At 49.9% G+C, this 19,803-nt stretch overlaps 1 protein-coding gene across 2 annotated transcripts; it reads left to right on the forward strand.

Annotated features, from left to right (window-relative positions):
- The first annotated feature begins 807 nt into the window (after positions 1–807).
- CBX6 (chromobox 6) lies at positions 808–18,374 on the forward strand. 2 transcript variants are annotated; one of them, XM_014885263.2, is made up of 5 exons: positions 808–921; positions 1,061–1,104; positions 1,252–1,317; positions 1,553–1,619; positions 9,617–18,374. In XM_014885263.2, exons 1-5 carry the CDS (start codon positions 853–855, stop codon positions 10,586–10,588), a joined length of 1,218 nt encoding a protein of 405 aa, XP_014740749.1. In that variant the 5' UTR covers positions 808–852; the 3' UTR covers positions 10,589–18,374. The 2 variants fall into 2 exon arrangements, with proteins under 2 accessions (XP_014740749.1, XP_088021414.1); XM_088165288.1 differs by having other exon boundaries at positions 9,671–18,374.
- Positions 18,375–19,803: the final 1,429 nt, after the last annotated feature.

Genomic DNA, 19,803 nt, shown 5'->3' on the forward strand with positions numbered 1-19,803 from the left:
CAGATGAGAAAGCAGGTATGGTCCTCCAAGTAAGGGAGGACCCTGCGTTCCACACAAAAACAGCTGCAGAGCTGTGAGCTTCCATTTTGAATCACAGAGAATGATTTTTGACTGAGATTTTTGTCTTATTAGCACCTGCAAGAGAGTGTAAAGTATGCTGCAAATTAATTAGGGGTTTGCAGTAATAGTCGGGGCAGGGAATTCCTCTAAGTGACTTAACATTTTTCTGGTTTCCTTACAGGTTTATGTAGCATGGTTGGCCCATTTACCTCGCAGCACCTTACACTGGCTCAAAAATTGTATCTTATACTGGCACACACGCCAGATAAACGGAGTAAAACACAGAAAAAGGAAAGAAAATATGTAAGCGCCTTTATTGCTAGTTTTTGCCTTGGTACGCGCTTCAAGGCTGCCTGCTTTCCCGCTGGCGAGAGGGGTGACGGTGCATCTGCAGGGGGAGAAGAGGCTGCCGCCATTGTTTTAAATGAAAAAAAGGCCCCGTTCGGGCGGGAAGGGGCAATCCAGCCGCCATGCCGGGGACCGGCGCGGGCGGGATTCGCTTCTATTCCCTTCGCTCCCCTTCCCGTCGTTCCTCTCCCCGCTGCGCGGCCGCCCCACGGCCCCGGGGATGCAGGCCCCCCGCGCCCCGCCCGAGGCGCGGCCCCTTTAAGGGCCTTTAACCACGGGGGGGCGGGTCACGCGCGGCCGCGGCGGGAGGGGGCGCGCGGGCGTGCGCGAGCCGGCGGCGGCACGAGGAGGGCGGGGCCGGGGGCAGGGGGCGGGGCGGCGCGCGCGGGCGGGCGGGATTATTATGGGCTGTGGGCGCCGCCGCCGCTGAGGGGGAGCAGCAAGATGGAGCTGTCTGCAGTGGGGGAGCGCGTCTTCGCCGCGGAGTCCATCATCAAGCGCCGCATCCGAAAGGTGAGGGGCCGCCCTCACTGGGGCTGCGGGACCCCCCCCCAACCTCAGTTCTCGCTGCCGGGCCCTGGCCGCGCCGCTGGCCCGTCCGCCGGGCCCCCCCCCTCACACCACCCCCCGCCTTCTCCCCCGTGTGTTGCAGGGGCGCATCGAGTACCTGGTGAAATGGAAAGGCTGGGCTATCAAGTGAGTGTATCCCGCCCGGGCTGCGGGGATGGGGGGCACGGGATGGGGCGGAATGGGATGGAGGGGGAGGTATCTGTGTGTGCGGCTGCGGGGGGATTTGGGCGCTAACCGCTTCGCTTGTCCCCTCCGCTGCTCCCGCCCCGGCAGGTACAGCACCTGGGAACCCGAGGAGAACATCCTGGACTCCCGCCTCATCGCTGCCTTCGAGCAGAAGTGAGTGTTCATCCGCCACCCTGGGCTGGGGGGGCTGCAGCAGCAGGTTTGGCTTTGGGTGGGCGAGCGGGAAACAGCGTCCAGGCGCTCCTTTCCTTTTTTTTTCCCCCTTTTTTTTTTTTTTTTTCTTTCTTCTGTTTTTTTGTTGGTTTTTTTTTTCTTTCTTTAACTTGTATGCTTCTGTTTTTCCCTTTGGGAAAAGTTTTAACTTCTTGACAAATTTGATTCCCTAAAGGGAACGAGAGCGTGAGCTGTACGGGCCCAAGAAGAGAGGACCTAAACCTAAAACTTTTCTGCTGAAGGTAACTCTTATTTAAATAACTTAGGCCTAGCAAAAAGAAAATCTCTCAAACCTTGCTGGCGCGTGCCCTTGGAAGGACTGGACTTACAAGTGACTTGTGCCTGATGCCTGGCTCTGGGAGCACGGGGAAAACCCGACAGGAAAGGGGGGGGTGGGCAGAGGCACAGAAGCGTGTGAGGGGAGAGCGCGTGTGCGTGCGAGGACGGGTGCCTCAGCAGGACGGTCAGCGCACACAGATGTGCGTGGTGAGCCTGCAGTCTCTTTTTCCAATATCCTCTCCTTCTCGTGGCCTTCTGCTGCCGCAGTGGAGAGATAGGCAGCCCTGTTCCCTCTTCTTTCAGCAGGCTGTTCCATCTGACCCATGCCCTGCAACTTAGCAGCACGCTGAGCGGTCAGGCAGCAGAGGCGGGAATCCCGCTGCCAGTTGTGCTCCTCTGATTGCATTTAAGGATGTAGGTGCTCCACGGGAGTTTCATGAAGGGTTCATGCTTTGATCTGTAAACTGCAGGCTTGTTTTGCTTTTGCAGAGGGCGGGGGGTGGCTGGGAGGAGGAGGAGTGTTTCACCTCTGCATAGGATGGCAGCTGAAGTTTCCAGTTCCCCTCTGATAGACTCAGCATCTCTGCAAGATGTCGTAGCATCTCTGCTTGTTTGCAAAGAAGAGCAAGGAAGGTAGTCCCTAGTGCTTGCTTTCTTGCCCTTTATTTTTACCTTATTTTCTTTCAATTAAGAACTCCGGTAGCTACATGACTGTTATGTGAGCTCTGTGAATTTATTAGTTTACAAACGAAATGCTTTGCTCTACTCCCCTCTTCCCTCCCCTTCCTCTCCAGCTATCACAACCTCAGGCTCCAAATGAGCATAGAAAGAACACACCTTTGTGCAGTTCAGACAGATGAGCAAGTGCACAGTTCCCCTGGTTTTATTCTGATAGGAAGCCCTGAAACAGCAGTGTGGATCCTGTAGTAAGGCATCACTATCACCAAGTCATCCTGTGGCTTTGGGCAAGTCACTTAGGCTTTGTGTGTGTTTCCCCATCTGTGAAACAGGTTAATACTTCCCTTTGCCTGGCAGCAGTAGGAGCTTTACTCAAGTCAGCACAGCACTTTTAACTGCATGAGCACCGGAAAGCACAGTGAGGGGTAGGGTGTCACCACTTCTCTGCTTTGAGAGGGCATAATGAAGCACACAGAAGAAATGCAGGAACAGGCATATTCTGATGCTTTGCCTGAAACCCAGGGGACCATGGTAATCCTTGGGAAGTCCTGCTGATGGAACTGTCCTCCCTCATTGCCTGTTTTTCTGCTAACACTGTTCTGTATCTGTAGCCTGAGAATTATATCTGATATGTGCTACCTCTTGTGCTGTATTCAGGGAACACAGACTGGTTGGTTCTCCTCTTTCTGGCAGTCATGCATTAAATGTAACCCTTGTGTTTAAATTTCCAATAATGCAAAGGAACACTTGAAGGGAAAACCACCAGCTTGAAATAGTTCTCTGCCTGCATTAAAAAATACTGGTATTTGTAACATCTGACACTGTTCAGAGCTGTAGAGAGGTGACAATGCTATGTGTAATTAGTTTCTTTTAATTTTGATTCTGAATGTGTTATGACCATATCTATTGCCATATCACTCATTTTTTAAAAATCACTCACTTAAAAAACCAAAACCAACCCCCGTACTCAAAACCCACTCATTGCTTCTCTTTTCCCCATATCCTTTAAACCCCCCCTAAACTTAATGTGAATTATTCAGCACCATCCCTTGAATCACGTCTGTGACATGTTTCAGTGGCACATCTTCCTTCTGTCAGCTCCTCAAACGGTAATGGAAACCTGTAGGTTTGCAGAGCTGGCTCAGTACTTTGTAGAAGATGAATCGTGATAGGGAGCAAGATCACCTCTCCTGAAGGCTGGTGCCACGTTGTGGGAGAGGCTGGCAGGGCAGAGCACTACTGCTGCTGCTTGGTTTGCACCTCTGGGAAACAGAGCTGGTGGAACTGTTAGTGCTCTGACCTGCTGTTCCCCTGTGACTTCGGATCCTACCCTAAAAATAACACCCCAGACCAGGCAGAGAAGTAACTGCTGAGCCAGCCCCATCTGAACTTGCTTGAGCTCTGTTCAGGCGAACTACAATCAACACAACTGCGGCTAGAGTTATAACAGAGACGGTTTGCAGCTCCGTTCTTCTAACCCCCAAAGATGCACATTTGACCTCTTCCACTCCTGCAGCACAGGTGCTGCTGTGGGAGGAGTGGGAGTGGGTTCTGCCTCGTGCATTACTAATAGTATTTTCAGTTCTTTCAGCTGCAGAATCTCTTGCCAGTGAGAATTTCGGAAGCAGGGGAAGAAATTTGATTCTTGTATCCCAGAGGGAGTATTTGGAGTTGGCAGTTAGAACAATATTCTTTTTGATCTGTTAACTGAACAGATTAGGCCTGGATGCACTGATGTTTAAGCAGAAATCTGGCCTAGAACTGCTTTCTTAGACTAGCCTCTCTTGACTTGGTGACTTGCTAGGATTTTTCATGTGTATCAGTGCTTAAACCTAGGCTTCCGAGTCTCCAGAACGGCGTTAAAATAAGTGCCCTGATATGCCACTCAGTCCCTTGGCTTGTGTGGGTGTTTTAGCTTGCAGTTGGGACTAGGTTTATCCTGGGATTACTTCTCACAAGTTGCAGATAGGCACCCAGGGGGATTTGCAGAAAGCATTCCAGCAGGTTAGTGGCCCACGCCTTTGGAAAAGCTTTGAAAAGCTGCATCTTTGACCACCTGCTGCCTTTGTAAGCCAGGCTCCTGTTTCTGAGAGCTGTCTAACACTTGCCCTTTCGTTCAGACTGCAGAGGCACATCACAGTCGAGGCTTTGTAATATCACTATCAAGATGGCCAGTGTTGAAAGCGACCCCTGCAAGCTTCAACTGCAAAATTTTGGGCAGGAAATGGGTCTTTATCCTTTGCATGCTAGGGCGAGCTTTCCCACAGCTGAGCTCAGGCTTGGCGGGAGGCTGTGATTCTTGGGAGGCTGCTGCTGTACTGCAGCCCTGTGCTGAGCGGATGGGAAACAGAGTTCTTGATCTGAAATGGGCAGCGCTGTACGTAAGGCTCTTACTTATTATTTCTTAGGTGTCTGGCAGTAGTCATCCTCGAGGACAGGCCCTTCAGCCTGGATGCTGGTGTGAGGTTAGAAAGAGACATAGCACGTGCTGTAGTGATCTTCTTTTTCTCCTACTCAGTTTGCTCTTTTTATTTTGCTTTTTTTTCTCTAGGCATTCCACTGTGTGGAATGCAAACCTCACAAACTCATCTAATAAAGTTTAGCAAGTGCTATTCAGAGACAGAGCCCGATCTGCAAGCTCAGTGGGTGGCTGGCAAAGACCCCTGCTTGGGGTGCCCATAAATACTAAGGTGACAGGAGTGAAGAAGGTTAATGGGAAGGAAGAAGTAAGGGAGAACAAGAGTAAAGGGATTCTTAGTAGAACAGTGGGGGGAAGAAGGGGCTGAGCAGCATGGTGCTCTGTCCTTTCGCCCTTTCTTGAACTCCCAAGCTGGAATTGGGTTTCTTTTGATCTCCTCCCTGTTCGTAAATTATCCTGAATAATTTGAAAACAGACCGTTCCCCTTTTGTAGCATTTTGTTCCCAATCCAGAGGGAAACTTTAGTTTATGGCAGTGTTGCTTGGGAGAACTGTGCTATGAACTGGCTTGCTTTTGCCTTGTCACTTGGAAGACTGTTGAAGAAAGGGGGTGATAAAAAGGCAGAATGGCAGCCAAAAGGGGGAAAGAAGAGCTCTTGCAAACGCTGTTTGGAGCGAAGACTGTGGGAATGCAGGTGGAGAATAAAAGACAAAGCAGAGCCAGTAATTTATGAGAGAGGAGCACTACTATGGTCCAGCAGCATTACTGGAATTGGTGAGATTTTGAAATAATTCACTAGAAATCCATTGCCTTACAAGGTCTTTGATTTGTTTTTTTTCTTCCAAATGGGAGAGATTTTGATACAAATCAGGTAAGAGAGGCCTTTCTAGGCACGTGTCTGTGTACGTGCTAGTGTGCCTCAGTGCATTAAGGGAATGAATGAATAAATATGCTTACTGGGCCTCGAGGGACACTTATTCAGAAATAGTAGGGAATGGGGGAGATACACTAGTTCCCAGGGGCAGTGAGGGAGAGCTGTACAAGATAAATAAAGGTGATACATATCCCAGACGGGAAGAGGGGGAAGGGAAGCAATCCCAGCAATTGGCTTGCTCTCATGACAGAGCACTGCAGCAAGCCTCCAGAAGCTGCATCCTGATGTAGGCTGAACTGTAAGCAGAGAGTGAATTACTTCGTGTACATGCTGAGTACTTCTTCAGCAGTGAGCACATCCTGTGGGTGAAAGCAGCAAAACCTGGAGAGGTAGTTTCCATGTGGAAAATTTGTGAGCCAAGTAGCAAACTGTGGTGACACAGCTGAAAGGATTCAGCAGGTTTGTTTTTCAAGGACCTTATCCTCATATGGCTGTGAATGTGACAGAGGAATGGATCCAGAGCAGGGAGAAGTGCATTTCCAACCGATAAAACTGAATGTTGACTCTTCTCCAAACTAAAGGTAGCAAGTTACTTAATCTAAAGTTGGAAACGGGAAGGAGAGCCTCTGTGCTGTCCTCTGCAGTGAAGGGACGAGTTCATGTAGGTGATGCTGGAATAAACCTGATCCTGTGGTAGGAAGACTGAGCTTCCCAAGTGAGAAAGCTCTGGGGGCCGGTCTTAGATAAAGCATCTGATAAGTTTTTTCTTGAAACCTTACCTGGAAAAACAATCTCAAAGTAAGCTGAATATTTGCATAATGCTCTTTGGAACTTGTACTGAAGCTGGTCACTCGAGATAGCCATGTAGCAGCAGGGGAGAATTGTTGGGCCCTAAATTACCTTCTCTCTTAATAATCTGACCAAAGTATCAATACTGCATGTAGACTACCTGGAGACTGCTGAAGCTGGAATTTAATAAAAGCAGATAGCTGAAACATGAATTAGAAACTGCTTCAGCCTTGAAAAAGTGCCCCAGAAGTAACTGGAAACGCAGACACGTAGCACGTAAATGAGACCTACTGATTCTGGCATGCTGGAAAAGTCCAGGCCATGTACCAGGGCTCTGCATTAGCTGCTGTGCAAGCACAAAATCGAAACAGGTCTCTCCTGTGAAAACAGGACAAGAGCTGATTAACGTGTAAAGGCAGACAAAATAAAATCAGCAGGCTGTAGAAGTGGACAGGTAGTTACCATCCCAGCATTTTCACTTTGTTTAATGTGGCTGATGGGAAGCTTTGCTCAGGAATTTTTGGGGTGTATAAGGAAACTGAGGGTGTTTGTGACTGCTTCCCCCACCCTTCTGGGAAGCTGCCGCCTTTCTCTCCTGGGTGATGAAGGCGGTGCTGGTGGAAGGTGGCAATTAGATTTGACTTGGAGCAGAATGGCACAGAGGGGGCAGAACTCCTCACTCCAAGGCATGGTTACAGGGTAGGCAATTAATCTGAAAGATGTGCAGTGTTGGCAACAGGAGAGGCCCTGAAGGATGCCTGTGTCCATCCACTGAAGCTGTAGAAGGATTTTCAGTGATGCATCTGTCTGTAACCTCTGCCTGGCTTCTCTGACCTGTATTTTGGAATGGGACATTGTGTTGCATTTTGCTCTTGGCTAGGCAGTAGTAAATTGGTGAGAAACCCAGAGCACAAGAGCAGCAATGCTGAAAGGGCTGACTGTGATGTGGAGCAGGATGAAAAGGAGCAAATGTGTTAATTCAGTCTGTGCTGGTATGTAATGTCAGAAAGCAAATTTTAGCTTGTCCTTGTGTCTGCCATCTGCTTAAGAGGGACCTATGAAGAGATGGAGCAAGCACAGCCCTAATGTGCGTTTGCCTGTGACCTCCTGACCAGGTCTGCAGTTGTATATTGGTGAGATGGGAGGGGTAGAGTTGATGTGTGGTGCAGGCAGTTCATCTGGTGCTGTTTCTGTGCTCAGGCCTGTACGATGCCTGTTACGGGAACTGTGTCTTATTTTCTCAACAGTTTTGGGCATGGAGTAACACATGAGGCTGAACAGAGAGTAATTAGATGGACATTGGGATGCTTTCTGCTACTGCAGTATATGTTTGGGTTTGTGTGTGCTGGGAACACTCCCCTTTAGCTAGGTGGAAACAGCCCTGTTAATGTGCAGAGTGTCTGTGCCTTCCCTAGAGTTGTGCTAACTTTTCTCTGTTTCTTTATCAGCCAGATAACATAGAGTCTAGGTCAGGATCCCCAGTCAGGATGAGCCTTCAGTGTGTGTTTTCTTGTCAGTCAGAGAAGGAGGCCTCATTTTTGCAGTCCTTTTGAAGCCAGAATGCAAGTAGTACTGAAGGCTGTGATCATCTAGTGTTAGTCAGAGAGGAACAAAATGTCTTCACGTCTCCGTTCTCTGCTCATTCAGGATCTTCTGTGGTTCCCATGGGTATCTCTGTGGGAGAAGAGGGGCTCTGGCTAACAGCAAAGCTCTGGAGCTGTAGGGCAGGACTTTGAGCTTTTTGTGCAGGGGCTGGCTGGGCCCCTCGCTTAGATCTGTTAGATCCCTGCCTTTACACGCACATTTTTTTCCCCAGGCATTTCTCTGGTAGGAGGCACAGCCTGCAGGGTGACAAAGGAGATGGAGTTGAGTGCTAAGCTCTTAGCTGGCAAGAAGCCATCCCGATCTTGGCGTGTGCAAGGGGCAACGGGATGGAAAAGTTGGGGAGGAAAAGCAGCTGCCGTCTTCTAGTACTGCACTTCTTGCTCTGCCCACGAGGTGGGGAAAGCTGCTCGCGGGATGGGCAGTCACAGGGTGGAGGCTCTCCTGTCCCCTCCAGGCCTGTGTGACTTCTACTTGTCACCACTGCTGAGAGGGAATATGAAAGGGGGTTGGTTTGGGCAAGTACTGGGGTGCAGGTGGAAGGATGAGCTATACAAGCAAGAGTGCTCTGATGAGATGTGATGGAAGAATAGATTCTGGGTTTCCCATAGGTCATACAGCAGCAGCTTACCAATGAAGCAGTTGTTCCTGCTGCCAGAAAATGTTCCTGTCTCTGGTGCATGAACCAGGGCAGTTTTTGGCTCCAGAGGAGCTTAAAAATATTGTTCCCCTGGCCTGGCTCTTGGGGAGGGCTGGCACAGAACAGCTGAACAGGTGCTGTTCCTGCTCTGATCCAGTGCTAGGTTTCAAACAAGTGTGGTGCTCAAAAGGACAAGTCAATCTCTTCTTTGGAGGTGCAGTTAAATTTTACATGAATTCCAGCTGGCCTCATCTCTTTAACACTGGACTTTGCTCCTACAGTACAGTAAGGATGAATGAGTTGCATGTGACCCTAGTTAAAAATCAGATCTCTAAATTTCTTGTGTTTAATGAAGACAGCTCCATCAGACCATTCTCTCCAGCCTCCATCTGTGTTCCTCAAGACCTCCTTCTATCATGCTTTTGAGAGGCGATTCTCATTAGGCATTACTCTGCCTCTTCCCTCTTAACTTGTGCTCAAGTTGTAGAGAACCTGGTACAATCCCTGTGTAAGTTTGGGTGCTGTCTCAGCACTGGCAGCCCCAAGTACCTAGGATGATGCTGGCTTCTTTGGCTTACAGTGGCGGGTTGTGCATATTGACTGATCATGACCAAGGGAGGCTTGGGAGACTATTCATTCTAACCCTGAAACATGCACATGCCTGGGAAGTAGCAGTTTCTCCTTGGAGAAAGCATGTGTCAATAGGGGTACAGCCTAGGCAGACATTAACTTCCCAAAAAATTACATAGACAGTGTTTTATGCCCATCTGGGGGCTGTGCTGGAGCTATCAATACTCTGTAGGTGTGTACCTGTGCTTGTCACTGATGTTAGGTATGAATATGTCATGGTGCTGCCAGTGAGTGCTTGGCCTAAAGTGAGCAGTGCCCGATTTGAGATTCGGCTGCCCCTAGGCTGCCTCTCTGACCCTGTTTGTTTTCTTTCTCCCCACCACCGCAGGCTCGGGCCCAAGCGGAGGCCCTCCACATTGGGGATGTACACTTTTCTGTCAAGCCTGGTTCCAGTACCTCCTCTCCTAAACTCCACTCCAGCGCCGCGGTGCACCGGCTCAAGAAAGACATCCGGCGATGCCACCGCATGTCCCGGCGCCCCCTGCCCCGTCCAGACCCCCAGAATGGCGGGAGCGTGGGTGGCGGGGCTGGCATTCGTCCTCCTGTCTCGCCCTTCTCGGAGACCGTCCGCATCATCAACCGTAAGGTGAAACCTCGCGAGCCCAAACGCAGCCGCATCATCCTCAACCTCAAAGTCATTGACAAAGGTGGGAAGCCAGCCAATGGGGCCGGGGGCCTGGCTCGGCCCAAGATCCCGTCCCGAAATCGTGTCATTGGCAAGAGCAAAAAGTTCAGCGAGAGCGTCCTCCGCACTCAGATCCGCCACATGAAGTTTGGCACCTTTGCGCTCTACAATAAGCCGTCTGCTGCACCTACCCCCTCTCTGGAGGGTAAGGGGGAGGCTGAAGGCTCCCAGGCAGCCTCCTGTGGGCTCATTATGGGCTCCACCCCCTATGATGCCCCCAGCTCTAGCTCCTCTGGCTGCCCATCACCTGCTCCTCACTCCTCCTCTGACCCAGATGATTCCCCTCCAAAGCTGCTTCCTGAGACCCTCAGCCCAGCCATCCCCGACTGGCGTGAGTCAGAGGTCCTCGACCTCTCAATCCCACCTGAGTCGGCTGCCACCAGCAAGCGTTCTCCCTCGGGAGGGTGCAGTGGGGGGCAGACGCCCTCTTTGTCCCTCTCCTCTTCTGACCCAGAGCAGGAGGCTGGCGACTGGCGTCCTGAGATGTCCCCTTGCTCTAATGTGGTGGTCACAGATGTCACCAGCAACCTCCTCACTGTAACCATCAAGGAGTTCTGCAATGCAGAGGATTTTGAGAAGGTGGCGGCGGGCGGTGGTGGAGGAGGCAGCAAGTGAGCAGCCAGATCCCCCCGCTCCAGGGGTGTGGGGGGAGCTCTACCTGAGAGAAGTTGTGTTGCGAATGGCTGTCCTTAGTTCTCTCCTTCTCCCCTTGGCTGTCCTTCTGCCCTCACTGCCACCCTTCTTCCTCCTTTCCTCCTGCCCACTTTCTCTTGCCTGGAGGCTGGAGTGTGTCAGTGGGGGTATGGGAGCACCCACTGTTCTGGGTGTTGGTACTGCTAGGAGGAGGCAGGGAGGGTTGTGGTGGGGCTGGAGAGTGGTTGTTTGTCCTTGAATGTGGTGTTGTCCAACGGGCGGTGGAGCCTTTGGGGCTGAGGGATGAGTGAGCATGTGTCTGTGTGCCTGTGCAGGTGGTGGCGAAGGTGCTGCTCTTCCTCATTCCCCTTCCATCTTTGACAAAAACTGAAGAGGAGCTCCAAACCCTTGAGGGGAGGATGCAAGAGGATTGGAGCCCTTTCCCATGTCCTCCAGACCTTCTCCCACAATGTGCATGCAGACTCTTCCATTCTTGTTTACCCCTTGCCATGACTACCATCCTGCCATCCTTCCTCTCATCACCTGCGGGCCTGGATCTGCCCTCTCCTCTACTGTCCTTGAGGCAGTTGTTGATGCAGATGCCCTCAGAGTGATGGGGAGAAGGACAGGTGAAATGTCATGCCTGGAAGGTGCTTGAGACAAAGCTGGGGTGGTGGGGTGCCCCATGCAGCCTATGCCTCATATTGGCTTCCCCTTTCCTTTGACTATTGGTGCTACCTTGGCAGTTGTATGGGCGCTTTCAGGTGCCCTGATCCCTCTTTTTCTCCTGCATCTTCCAACCTGTTCAGCTCCTGAGGAGAAAGGGAAGAAAAGAGGAGTCTGCTTCCAGCCCATATCTTCCTTCTGATGTTCATCATTTGCACTTGTTTGGGAGAGAGGGACGTGAAATGCCCTTCCCTGGTCTTTCAGTGATAGAAGCAGGAGTGGGCTGTGCATCCATCCTTCAGTCTGTGGAAAATAATGCCAACAGCGTGATGCTGCCCCAGCTGCGTGAGGCTGCTCTCCCGCCTTGTGCGTAAGCTTCCCCTGGCCCTCTTTGCTTCTTCTTGCTCCTGTCGAAGGAGGGGTGGATGCTAAGGCAGGTTGTTTGTTCTTCCTGCTTCCTTTTGCCCCTCCTGCTCTCCCCTCCCTCTGGTAGGTGGCCTGGAAGAGGTTTCCCGTCTATCTTTTCAGCATCTGAAACAGTCCTTACAACTGTCAACCAAAGGTGCTCATAAGAAATACCTGTCTCACATCATATGCATGTGCGCTGGATCTCTTCCCCTAAAAAGCTCCTGTGAGCTGATCTAGAAATTCCTTCTCTTCACCCCTAGCAAATTGGAGGGAGCAAGACCACAGCTTGCTGTTTGTTTCACAGCTCCCTCTTTCCCTGACCAGCTTTGTTCACATCCAAAATAAGCTCTCTTTTTTTGCCTGCCATTTCTGGCTTGCTCTGTTTTCTGTGTGGGTCCTAAGCTTCAGGGTGAGAAGCCATTCCTTTGCTCTCCTTTCTTCCTCTACTCGCACAGGACTGAGCCTGTAGAGGGAAGGAAAAGAGGTGCTGGTGAACCGGTGTGAGAGCCTCACCCTCTCAGCCCTGTCCCTGGATGGGGCAGAGGGGTGTCACTTCTACATAACATGCTGCAGAGGTGAAAAAGGGTGGAAAAATTCCTCATGCTAGGGCTCATTTACTTACAAACCTGCCCTGGGCAGGTGAACACAAGTGGAATTTGCCCCTCTGGTGCTTTCACACAAGGGTATTCTGGAGCTGCTGGCTCTGAGGAGTGCTCTCCTGCAGTAGTGATTTTGTGGTTGCAGTGATTTGAGGATAGAAGGGAGGCAGTTTGTGGGAGGGAAGTAATATTTGTCTGCCCAAGGGACATTGTCAGGGTGGTAGAGGGATAGACCGGCTTCTGACCTTAATTAGGGCTTTTGTGCCCAGAGCTTGTCTATTTCCTGCCTCCAGCGCCTGGGCTGGTGTAATAAAATCTTTACTGCCCTCCCCACAAACCTTGCCTTGCAGTGGGTGGCGTTCCAGGCTGTGGGAAACACCAGTTGCGGTTGGATGTCTGTGCAGACAGTCTGAGGGGGATTCCAGGTGCTGTTAGCACCACCCTTGGTACACCTCTTCCTTTTTCTTTCCTTGGTTAAAGAGCTTAGTGGACTCTTCGGGGATGTGCTTTCATTCACAGCTGAAGCTAGGGGCAGGGAGAAAGAGACTTCCCTGATCCATTCACCAAGCTAAGGCTTTCTATAACTTGTTGGACTTGTGTGCGTGTCTGTGTTAATACCTGCTTGTATTTTTTGTGGGTTTGGTTGTTTGTTTTTTTTTTTTTTGAGTTTTCTTTTGCTCATCTTTCCTGTGCTTGGCACACCCAGGGATCCCTTATGTTAGCATAGCCTATCCATTTGACTGCAGCTTCAAAAATGAGCAGTTTGTAGGCATAGGGAAAAGCTCTTTTTTTAGGAAAATAGCGAGGAGATTCTTCTCTTTTTCCTCCCCCTTCTGAATAAGAACTAATCTGTGGCTGTGAGATAAGAGGAGCTGCTTTATGGGGTGGATGCAAACCGGCCAGTCACTTTAGGTTGTTAAGTTACTGTTTGGTGTGTATGTGGTGATGTGTTTTGTTTTGTGGTATCAAGGTTCTGAAAAAAGTGTTGAAGCGTTTAAGTGGGAGATAAAAGGGAACTTTAATAGGAAACTCTTGATGTGTTTTGGCCAAGATGTGTTGCTTGGCAGAATTCTTTTCCCCAGTGTCTCTTGTATGGTGTTCTTTGAGGGCAAGGGGCAGGAATTGTTTAATTGAAGGGGTTTTGCCTTTCTCCATAGTGGCAAGCAAGGGAACTGTCTGTGAAGAGCAAAACGGTGGGTCATTGTAGGGATGCTCCGCAAGGACCTTCTTCCTGCGGTGAGGAGATGAGGGGACTTGTTGCAGCAGAGAAACTCGTGCAGTAGATCCTCTTTGTGGAGGAAAAAAGGAGTATGATCCGGCTTGCAGACACAGCTCACCTGCTTGTGTGACAAATCCCTCCCTGGGTGGGTCACCAGGTGGGAACCAAACCCTGAACCTCTGGATCCGAAATGAGGATCCCATGCTGTTTTGAGTTAGAGATTTGCTAACTTGAATGCAGCAGTCGCCTCAAGTTCCCTCAGGTGGACAAGACACTTGAGGCTGACTAACCTACCTTCATATTCACTTGGGCTGCGCTCCTCCTTCTGAATTTTTGCCCTTGCTCCTTAAGGAAGATAGGAAAGAAGATTCATCCATGCCTTTTAAAATGAGCATGGAATTGAAGGAGGAGTTTATTTGAAAGTATCCCCTTCCTTTCCCCATAATCCTTAGAAAAAAAAAAATCAACGAAAACAGGGAAATATTCTCTGTGTCTGTGCCATGTTTGTTCTCGTCGTCGTGTTTTTAGAGGAGATTTTATGATGGAGTGGAAAAAGTGAAATGATTAGTTTTGCATAAAAAAAGAAAAGTTTTAAAAAAAGTTTCTACAGGGAGAGAGCAAGAGAGTTTAAAAATGAATAATAAATGCAGTGATTGCACAAACTGTAGTGGTATTAGATGGTCCTTAGAGAAAAGAGTATTTTGTAGTATTGAAGCATGTGTGTCTGGGATGGTGTTTGGCTTGCTTGAGCTGGAGGGAAAGGCATTCTAGGACTAAGCAGCGATCTCTGAGCTGAAAAGGCAAGTTGCATGTTGGAGGAACCCTGTCTACAGACCTTTCCCGTCCTTGCCTCCCAAGTGTTGGAGTGAGTTCCCTTCCCTCCCATACCTCTCCTGTGAGCTAAGGTGGAATCTCCAAGTGGTTTTCTGGCTGAGCAGCCCTCAGAGATGGCCGGTAACATTTTGACAGAAAGTGAATCAGGCCATCAACGTGGAAACAGTTTACTTACTTTGCACAGCAAGCTGCTAACGATTGGGGTTGGCATGTACCTTTCCTGCCAAGTTGCTGTCTCTTCTCTTTTCCATCCCCTGTGTCCAAGCAAAATTAATCATGGTGGACTTATTTCTTGGGAATCAGATATGCCTCCCCTCTGTAAGGTTTCTTAACTCCTTCCAATACCAGGTGAGGGGTGGCATTTTTCTATATAGAATTCACCACATCAGGACAGAAAACTGAGTCCCATTGGTGTGTATTCCAGCACCCCTTCTCCAGCTGGATCTCTAGAGGCAGATGCCTTGTGTGCTCTGATTGTGTTGCTGAGGGGGACACACCCTCTTCTCGAGGCCAGCAAATGCTGGAAGTTTTTAGGTTGGAGAGGGGAGAGGAACACCCTGACAGGACTGTGCTCAAGTAGGGCAGCCTTCTTCTACAGCTTCCTTCGGGGTGGTGGGGAAGAGTTGCCTGATCGTTCCTTCAGAGCGAGGAGGCAGCCCTTGTGTGCTGGCTTCTCTGTCCAAGATGTCTCTGGTGTTCATCTGGCATATGGGAGTGACCACAGGGAAGCAGGAAACCACCAGATGTTGGTGTCTAAACAGAAGATGGCAGGCAAGGACGCTTGAACAGCTTTTCTTGTCTGGACTTCTCTGGTGCCCTTTGCAGTGGCAGATGACTGACGTCTTGTTGCTTCCCTGGCCTGGGCTGCACTTGGGAACTTCTGTCTCTGCCTATTAAACTCTGTCCGTGCTTCCCATGGCTCTCAACTTGGAACAGAAACGTCCTGTCTCATGCTCTCATCTCAATGAGCAGCATGGGACTGGAGGGGCATGAAGCTAATGAGATGCAAGCTCCTTTGGGGATGAAAAACAGAAATAGTGTGGTGAGCAGGCCCAGCTGTGGTGAGCCACTGCTTAAATTCTGTTTTCAAAAGAGAAAGGGAGCATATTTCTGTGTCTCCCTTTACTGAAGTTCCCAGGGAGATTCTGTGAAATAAACAAATTTTAAAAAAGGAAAAAATAAAAAAATCACAGCTGCAATCATTCTTTTTACCAAGCAGGAGCTGTCTCTGAGCTGAGTCTTCCTAGGGATATCACTCCCTTCTCCAAGCCCCTCTTTGTAGAGGAGGCTTCAGCAGCTCCCAGCGTTTGGAGATTATCACCTTCCTGGGGACTTCCTGGCAGAAAGAGGTTGCCATGCTTGAAGGATGATGTCCTGAGCCCACCCCAGGCTGTGGCATTAGTAAGGCTGCTCAGGAGTAGGTCCTTCTTTCCAGGGAGGTGTAACAAACCTGGAGTGCGTGTTTGGCTAAGTGCTTATTTGCCCTTTTGCTTCCTTCCCCACCTTCTGACAAGACTTTCCTCCTTGCCTGGCACATCCTTTTACTCCAATGTCGCTTGCTTTTGCTGCATTTTTCAATTGCCCAATAATCACGCAAGAGCTGGGATCTTATTTACTTCTTATATATAAATATATGAATATAAAAAGCCTCCCCCCTTTCTCCCTGTCTCACCCGCCACCCTGTGCACAGCCTCCCTGATCTCCACTCTAAAGGCAATCTGCTGTAGGGGGTTAATTTGGGGTCGGGGATTTGGTGCCTCCTGAGTTCTGTTCCTTCTTGGCTTGCCGTGGGTTTTCTGGCAACTGTGTCACTGCCCTGTGCCTCTGTCTCCCTCATGCAAAGGGAATGGGGGTGGAAGAGACCATCCTGCTGAGGGTGCTGGCTCTCAAGGCATTTGCACCGAGATGGAGTGCTCAGTGTTGCTTCAGAAATCCCCTGCTCCCTGTCTGTGCTTCCTTCCCCAGGTAACTCCAGGAAGTATTTTCATTTCACCCATGCTCTGAGGTTGAGAAAATAAGTCTTTATTTTCTTTTTTACTTCTATTTTTGAGATCCTTCCCCAGAGTGCAACGTGTTTGGTTTCTTTTTGGGGGTGTAGGTGGCAGGAGTTGTTGGAGTCTGTCTCCATCCTCACCTTTGCCTTTCCGTCCTCTGCTTCTCACATTTTGCCATTGCCCTGTGTCAGACAGATGTGGTTGGAGGTATTTGCACCCTTTTCTGTGCAGGGTCAGTCTTGGCACCAGGAGCTTCTCCTGTGTTCTGTGTGATGCATTCTGAGGTGCCCTGTGTCCCACCTGCCTCACCTGTAAGCATGCAGCAGGGCCCTGAGTTCTTCTTTCTTCCTTTCTGTAAATTTCTCCTTCCAGGAGTGAAGGGAGATACAGTCCTGTGGTGGTTGGCTGCCTCTGGCACCTCTTCTGTCCAGCTTCTCTGTGGTGGGAAACAAAATTACTCCAGGGCCATCCAAAAGCACAGTCCTTGGGCTGAGGGTCCTTCCACCCCAGGTGAGCTCTGTGCTTTGAGCCCACACCCTCTAGGCACTGGCAGATGGCACTGGCACAGAGGAGCAGGATGCCCTCTGTGCCCCTGGGCTGAGTGGAGCTGGGAAGTGGGCAGCAAGCATCGTGCTGTGGCACAGGGAAGAAATAAGGTGACAGAACTGCAGCAAGATGCAGTCAGAGTGGTGCCAGCTTCTGCAGAAAATGTTCAGCTGTTCAGAAAATGTGTCTGCTGGGAGGAAAGGGGCATGGTGGGACATGCAGGCAAAGTATTAATTCCCGTTGCAGGGCCCTGATTCTTTACTTCATTCCTTTTTCAATTGAGCACTTAGAGCTCACATTAAACCTCTGGAACACGGCTGAGTGGGTCAAAGCACTTGGTGAGGCTTCAGGACCTCGTAGGACTAGTGGGGCTTTTCCATGCTCCCGAGCAGGCCCCCAGCTGGCCCCTGCTCTCTAGGGATGCTGAGAGTTTCCCTCTGGGCAGAGCAGCAGGTACGTGCTCTTGCACGGGTTGCTTTGTCTTCAGCTGCCCTGGAGGGAGCCTGCTGCTTCCAGCCCCTAACTGCAAAGCGGGACAGAATCTTAGGTCAAGTTCTCAAACAGAACAAAAAAATTAATCGTTGTGGTGACTTTTTTTAGAAAAGAGTTGTCATGCCTGCACCTCCCCCGAGCAAACCAACTCAGTGTGCTGTCCTCCTTCTTCTTCTCCCCTGTGTCATTAAGCTTTGGACACTCCCTAAGAATAGAGGAGACTCTCTGCTTTGGGATTTATTTTCCCCCTGTTTGTTTTCTTTTTGCATAGAAAGTTGTCTGCTGGTGGTGGAGGACAGGGGCCTGCTTCATCTGTTCCTTCCTTTCACCTTCCCCTGTGCCAAGCTTAGGCTCAAATGCTGCAGATGCCTGCAAACACTGAATTTGGAGCAGGCGAGTGACCCCACTGAGTTCTGTGGTACTTGGGTGCTTCAGATTCTGCCTGTGCTTGAGCTTTGGCAGCATCAGAGCCCTTCCTTTCTCTTGGAGAAGGTCAGCCCTAACTCTAAGAGTGCTGATAGTTCTGGTGCAACCCATCTGTCTCTTGATTTCCCCTCACTTGGCATACAGAGTGAAGGTGGTAATTTTTTTTTAATTTAAAATAAACCTAAATATGTAATTTTTTTTTTATTTTGAAAAAATGCATTTAAGGAATGTGCACGGATGAATTGTATATCTATATATTATTTTTTTGTCTTGCAATTTTCATTTTAAGTATAGTGTTTGTTCTGTTTTGTTTTTTAATCCAGTTCCCAGCTGGCTAAACTCTGTCTAGAGTGGATGGGTGGGAGGCAGAGCCACTGGAAGGGTGATTGAATCACCCCTTCCCTTGGTGCTTCCTACAAGACACTGGTTTGCTCCAGGTTTGGGGGTGGGGGTTGTGCTAATTACTCTTGTATTCTTGTACATTTTGTTCTTTCTGCTGCTCTTGAATATTGTATCAATGCCAGAAATGGGGAGTTAAAAATTAAAACAAAAAATTAACCCCAATAAATTGTTACATTCCAAAACCTGTTGTTGTTTTCCTTGGGCAGGCTGTGACCTGTGGAGCTTGGGAGGAGGGTTACGGAAATGCCTACTCTGAGCCCACACACATCAGCTCTGCAGTCAAACACAGGCACCTGCACCCTTCTTGGGCACTAGGGCTCAGCCCTGGTTTGGTCTTTGGACCTTTCTGAAAAGCTCTGACAAAAGGCAAGGGAGTATTCTGGAATGTTAAGGGCATTTGGGAAGGCCAAGCTGCAGCAACTGGAACCTGAACACTCTCTTCCCAAGTGCTTTGGAGAATCTCCCATGGTTCTCCCACATCATTTTCTTTTAAGAATGAGTACAACCTAGCATTTGGTGGCTGAAAAATGCTTTAAGCTTTTCCAGCTCCAGCATACATGCTTAAGTGTACTTTTAGACAAGATCCAAGAACTACGGTGAAAAATCTCCCCATATAATCGAAGCCCCAGATTCACTCCATCACACTGCAGCAGCTGCATAAAAAGTCTCAGCTACACTTCTAGGCGAGAAGTGCTGGGGCAAGTGAGTGGATTTTGGACAGAGATGTCCTTTGGGCAGGAAGGCAGCACCTCTGCGTACTGGGCAAGGCCAGTGTCTGGGCAGAGCTCCAACCTAAACACCCTCAAGGCTGCCCTTCAGGAGCAGCGTGTGAAGACGTCTCACCTGGAGGGTAGAGATTGGACTGATCTGGGTGTTCCTTGGAGACATTGCTGCCTTGAGGTACTTCTACAGTGTCTGACTTGGAAAGCCACAGCAGGGCCTGCTCCAGTGGTGACATGGCTGGCAGCAGGGAATGCTGCGCACCAAAGCCAAGCACAGCCCAGGTGTCATTCATGTCACGCCATCAGGCTTGCCTTGCATCTTCTGCACGCCGAAACACTCACAAAGCTCACGCCGCCCTTGCGCCCTGGTTTTGCTCAGAAGGCTTTTGGCCGGATTTGAGAACACCAAATGAAACCAACTCTCACCCATGCTTTCTGGAGCAGGAGGAAGGCTGGAGAGAGACCCCAGCCTGACTGAACGCATCCAGTAAGGTCCTGCACCAGCACACTGGTGCAGGCACACCCAGGAACCAGGGCAAGGTGATGCAAGTCATACCTGCAGGGCTGAGAAACCTGGAAATGAAAGAAGCTAGGATTTCCATGCTATGTAGAACCTGCAGATCGCCAGGATCTGAAGGCTCTTGGTCTAAGGAGATGATGGAGCTGAGTCCACCTGAGCTGAGGGGCAGTGGTAGAGGAGCCCTTTCATCTCCTTAGGGTCCCCTAGGGATGCTCCTGAGCTGGGTGATAACCTGGGAGGAGGAAATCCCCCACCTCAGAGGCATCAACTTACACTCCCCTGAGAAAATGTCCCCTAGCTTCACCCTACCACCCTGAATTCAGCACCATGAATGAATGGACCAGGGTTTCATGCTGGCTAGGATGGAGC

Source organism: Sturnus vulgaris, chromosome 5, assembly GCF_052056855.1.
Source record: "Sturnus vulgaris isolate bStuVul1 chromosome 5, bStuVul1.hap1, whole genome shotgun sequence".
In the NCBI taxonomy this organism is placed as follows: Eukaryota; Metazoa; Chordata; class Aves; order Passeriformes; family Sturnidae; genus Sturnus; species Sturnus vulgaris.

Excerpts from the sequence above, each read along its gene's own strand:
- CBX6 (XM_014885263.2), top strand. The coding sequence starts at position 853 with ATGGAGCTGTCTGCAGTGGGGGAGCGCGTCTTCGCCGCGGAGTCCATC. Across the intron at positions 1,105-1,251 it reads TGGAAAGGCTGGGCTATCAA|GTACAGCACCTGGGAACCCG; the intron begins GTGAGTGTATCC and ends CCGCCCCGGCAG. Across the intron at positions 1,620-9,616 it reads CTAAAACTTTTCTGCTGAAG|GCTCGGGCCCAAGCGGAGGC; the intron begins GTAACTCTTATT and ends CCACCACCGCAG.